The sequence below is a fragment of the Arabidopsis lyrata genome (genome assembly GCF_000004255.2).
Source record: "Arabidopsis lyrata subsp. lyrata unplaced genomic scaffold ARALYscaffold_7, whole genome shotgun sequence".
NCBI classification, from domain to species: domain Eukaryota; kingdom Viridiplantae; phylum Streptophyta; class Magnoliopsida; order Brassicales; family Brassicaceae; genus Arabidopsis; species Arabidopsis lyrata.
Genome location: NW_003302549.1, coordinates 6,358,720 through 6,363,694, shown reverse-complemented (window position 1 = coordinate 6,363,694; position 4,975 = coordinate 6,358,720). Strand labels below are relative to the sequence as shown.

At 37.4% G+C, this 4,975-nt stretch overlaps 2 protein-coding genes across 2 annotated transcripts; both read left to right on the top strand.

The window, feature by feature from the left end:
* Positions 1-477: 477 nt before the first annotated feature.
* LOC9305648 (2S seed storage protein 2) lies at positions 478-1,189 on the top strand. The gene has a single exon (XM_002869531.2). The coding sequence runs from the start codon at positions 525-527 to the stop codon at positions 1,026-1,028; it is 504 nt and encodes a 167-aa protein (XP_002869577.1). The 5' UTR covers positions 478-524; the 3' UTR covers positions 1,029-1,189.
* A 3,077-nt stretch (positions 1,190-4,266) lies between these two features.
* On the top strand, positions 4,267-4,975 carry LOC9305647 (2S seed storage protein 3). Its single transcript, XM_021018119.1, has one exon. It carries the CDS (start codon positions 4,319-4,321, stop codon positions 4,814-4,816), a length of 498 nt encoding a protein of 165 aa, XP_020873778.1. The 5' UTR covers positions 4,267-4,318; the 3' UTR covers positions 4,817-4,975.

Sequence of the window (4,975 nt, the reverse complement as noted above, 5' to 3'; positions counted from 1 at the left end):
GTAGAAGACACGGGTAAGTCGGTTCAAAGACACTTGGGCCAAAAAGGCGAGTCCCATGAAGATCAGAGTCAACTCAAATTCAAACGTTGAGCATTAAAGTCGAAGAATCAAAACGGACACATTTAAGAAGGAATAATTGTACTTAATTATTCATTTTAATGTCGTTTCTCTATGTATAAATATAGAGGCCAATGACCATGTAAAAGGGGATCTTCCTCTCAAGAGAGAAATACTATAGCAATTTTCGTATCAATTTATAAGTTTTTACATATTCATTTTTGTCCCTCAAGAATAATCTTTCCCACTTAACAAAATACTTGAGTGTGTGAATCCGACATCCACATATGTGAGAGACTATGACGAGAGACTCCCATTGCACATCCTCTAAAAATTCACTCTCTCACACACACATGCATTCTTACACGTGATCACCATGCAATCTCATTTTTCACCTATAAATTAACCACTTTATTCCACTCTTTACATCATCACAAATAACGAGTAAGAACACATACAAATACCAAATGGCGAACAAGCTTTTCCTCGTCTGCGCAACTCTCGCCCTCTGCTTCCTCCTCACCAACGCTTCCATCTACCGCACCGTCGTCGAGTTCAACGAAGATGACGCCACCAACCCCATGGGCCCAAGACAGAGATGCCAGAAGGAGTTCCAGCAATCACAGCACCTAAGAGCTTGCCAGAGATTCATGCAGAAGCAAACAAGGCAAGGTCGTGGTGGTGAAGATGAGTTCGATTTCGAAGACGATATGGAGAACCCACAGGGCCCCCAGCAGGGACACCAGCTACTCCAGCAGTGCTGCAACGAGCTTCGCCAGGAAGAGCCAGTTTGCGTTTGCCCCACCTTGAAACAGGCGGCTAGAGCCGTTAGACTCCAGGGACAGCACGGACCATTCCAATCCAGGAAAATTTACCAGACAGCTAAGTACTTGCCTAAGGTTTGCAGGATCCAGCAAGTTGGTGAATGCCCCTTCCAGACCACCATCCCCTTCTTCCCTCCTTACTACTAGATTCCAAACAAAACCATCGAGCGTATGAGCGTGTGGTTGTTGATACATGTTAACACCACACCTCATCGTGTGTTTTATGAAAATGTAAGTTTTGGATGTTTGAGATTAATGTAATTAGCACAAGTCCTTAATAAATAAGAGTTTTGTTTATGTTTAATTTTCACTTGCATACGCTCTCTCTAGGTGGTCCGAAATATTTTTCAATCAAATTTACAGGTTAAGCAAAATACCAATTAAAAACTGCTCTATGACTGTGCCCCTCTAGGCTCTAACAATCAATTATATGTTTCTCACAACTGAAGATATGGTGAAGATAATTTGCAACTAATTCTAGATCATCTTATCAACTCTTAAGTATTAAACATTTATCCATATGATTAGGCCTGGGCATAAAATCCGAAAACCAATCCGAAACCGATCCAAAAAATCTGGCTCCGAATCCGAACCAAATAGTCACAAAACCCGAACAGATAATGAATTCTCCTATCCGAATTATCCGAATCGAACCACATCTGAACCGAAAACCGAAAGGATATCCGAAAACCGAAAATAAAATTATATATCCAAAAATATTAGTTATATTTAGCTATAATTTTATAACAAATAACAAAAATATCCTAAATAACCTAGATATCAGAAAGTTTTTAGTTATATTTGTTAAAATTATACATATTTTTGGAAAACTTAGCCAAATTTTAGTAAGATTAAACTATTTTTTTATTTGAATTGAACATTTTTTAGTTTTTTTTACTCGAAAAACAATCCAAAACCGATCTGAAACCGATCCGAATCCGATACTATCCGAACCGAATCCGATCCGAATAGTCATAAAATCCGAACGGATAATAAAATCTCCTACCCGAATTATCTGAATCCGAATAAATCCGAACCGAATCCGATCTGAAATCCGAATGCCCAGGCATGATATGATATATGCAAAGAACATTTTTGCATGCTAGCTATTTCTTTCTTGGTATAGCACTTGGTGTTCAGTCACCGACTCGCGCGTACACATACAGGCCCGGCCCTTCACCCATTTTGGTGAATCATTTGTATTGGGTCTCAAATTTTCGAGGCTCATTTTGTGAAGAATTTTTTTTTTTTTTTTTTGAGGCCCTAAAATTATGAAATAGACTTCAAAATTAGTAAAAGAGGCCTCAAAAATTAACAAAAAAAAGCTTCAAAATAGTAAAAGAGGCCTCAAAAATTAACAAAAAAAGACTTCACAATTAGCAAAAAGGCCTCATAATTAGCAAAAAATCTTTAAAATTTAAGAAAAATTGTTAAATAAAAATTATAAATGCTCCATAATTAGCAAAAAAAAATTTTTTAGCAGTTTCTACTTTTAAAAAAAACCCCAATTTTTCTTTTCGTATTTGGCCCCGGATTTCACCGGACCGGCACTGCACACATACTAAAACTTAGGGCTATGCGCTGACTACTTTCAAGGGTGAATAATTTGTTTGCAAGAGTGTGCGGCAAACTACACCATGGATAAAACACTTGACCAAAGCACAGTTCCAAGTGATCCAACACGCAGAAAATTTGTTCTCTATAAGAATGAAGCATCATGCTGGTCTGTATTTACACCATAGTCCCAGTTACCACCGCCCTACCACGTGCGTTTTAATATCTATTTTGGCCTCAAGAATTTGCACGCCATCAAGTGGAAGAGACATGCCATTTAATTGTACATTAGATATGATCCCGTGGAAGCGAAATTCAAAAATGATATAATTTACATACATGATCGGTTTGACCGATAGTCGCTAACAATTGTTGTAAAAAAGGGCTAGCCATTGTGGTCAAGAGTGTAAAACGTTACCAATCAAACAAACAGAGAAAACAATGTCTTGTAAAAACGTGTTGATGTTGTTCTGGGAACACAATTAGTTCTGGTTAAGAGCTGCATGCAGATTTCTGAAAGAGCCATTAGTCTGGTTTTGAAAGGGTTTACTTTGGTTTAAGCTAAACGTGGTTGGAAAGTTCGAGAATATAATGGGTCTTATGGATCGGATTTTGTATCATTCATATCTTTGAGTCATTCTAACTCTTTGAAATGAAAAACATAGTAATTGCTAGATTGAACTAGTCGATGTACTAACTCTCGATTCAGAATTCGTAAAATATTTTGTATATCTTCTTCTCATTCTCTTCATCTCTCTCTTTTGAATTTTCAGTCAAAACATGGTTCCTGATACTTTCTTTGACTTGTAGTTCACGGTTTGGGTTATAATGTTTTGGTAAATCTATAAGTTTAATTTTGACGCATTTTGAGTTTTTGACACCTCTAATTATGTGTGTGTCTCACATATTTCGGTTTTATTTCTTAACTTTAATTTATTACCACTGATTTTATGTAAGAGATAAATTACTTATTGTTTGTATTTTTTGTACGAGTCATTTAGAGGGTTAAATATTTATGAATTTTTTTTTAATATATATCCCTCATATTTTATAAAATTTTATTACATGGTTCGTGAACCGTGACTACAGGGCCGGTTATTGGCATGTGCAAGTGGTGCATTTGCACCGGGTCCAACAAATTTAAGGTCCAAATTCATAGTTTTTTTATTATTTAATTATTTAATTATGCTGAAATTTTATACAATATCCATATGTAAAGGTCCCAAAATTTTATTTTAAAAGGTAATATTGAGCCCCAAAATTAATAAACAAAAATAACATGTCCAAATAGCTATAAAATACAAAATAATTTATGAAATATAACTTTTTGTAAATATATATATATATATATATATATAAATTTTTTATTAAAGATAAGATTTTTTTTTGTATGGCACCGGGTCTTACCGATGAGTGAGCCGGGCCTGCGTGACTATATAGATTTATTTTAAAATTCTAAGTTTCTGATTAAGCTCACAAAACTATATTTCCAACAGCACTACCACCAAAAGATTGAATTCGCATCTCATTCGATCAAAACCAAATTAAAAGTGTGTTTTACTAAAAAAGTTTTACCTTCTTAATTCTAAAAAATATAATCGTTCATAATGTCATGTCAGAAAATGAGCTACAAATCACACATAGCATGCAGAAGCGGAGCTAGGAGCCTAGGAGTGGTATTGTTCGTCACTTGTCACTCTTTTCCAACACCTAATCCCGACAACAACGTAAGAGAATCTCTCTCTCCATGACTCCACACACACTCATGCATTCTTACACGTGATTGCCATGCAAATCTCCTTTGTCACCTATAAATAAAAACCAACCCTTCACTACACTCTTCACTCAAACCAAAACAAGAAAACATACACAAATAGCAAAAAATGGCAAACAAGCTCTTCCTCGTCTGCGCAACTCTCGCCCTCTGCTTCCTCCTCACCAACGCTTCCATCTACCGCACAGTCGTCGAGTTCGAGGAAGATGACGCCACCAACCCCATGGGCCCAAGACAGAGATGCCAGAAGGAGTTCCAGCAATCACAGCACCTAAGAGCTTGCCAGAGATGGATGCAGAAGCAAACAAGGCAAGGTCGTGGCGATGAGTTCGATTTCGAAGACGACATGGAGAACCCACAGGGCCCCCAGCAGGGACACCAGCTACTCCAGCAGTGCTGCAACGAGCTTCGCCAGGAAGAGCCAGTTTGCGTTTGCCCCACCTTGAAACAGGCGGCTAGAGCTGTTAGACTCCAGGGACAGCACGGACCATTCGAATCCAGGAAAATTTACCAGACAGCTAAGTACTTGCCTAACGTTTGCAAAATCCAGCAAGTTGGTGAATGTCCCTTCCAGAGCACCATCCCTTTCTTCCCTCCTTACTACTAGATTCCAAGCCCTAGCACGATGATCATGAGTGTGGCTATTGATGTATGTTAATACTATACACAGTCATCGTGTGTGTTTTATAAAACTGTAAGCTTAGGATGTTTGAGGCTAATGTAATTAGCACTATACACCGTAATAAATGAGAGGTTTGTTTATCAA

What these genes read in the sequence shown, in the direction of transcription:
- LOC9305647 (XM_021018119.1), top strand. Translation starts at nt 4,319, where the DNA reads ATGGCAAACAAGCTCTTCCTCGTCTGCGCAACTCTCGCCCTCTGCTTC.
- LOC9305648 (XM_002869531.2), top strand. Translation starts at nt 525, where the DNA reads ATGGCGAACAAGCTTTTCCTCGTCTGCGCAACTCTCGCCCTCTGCTTC.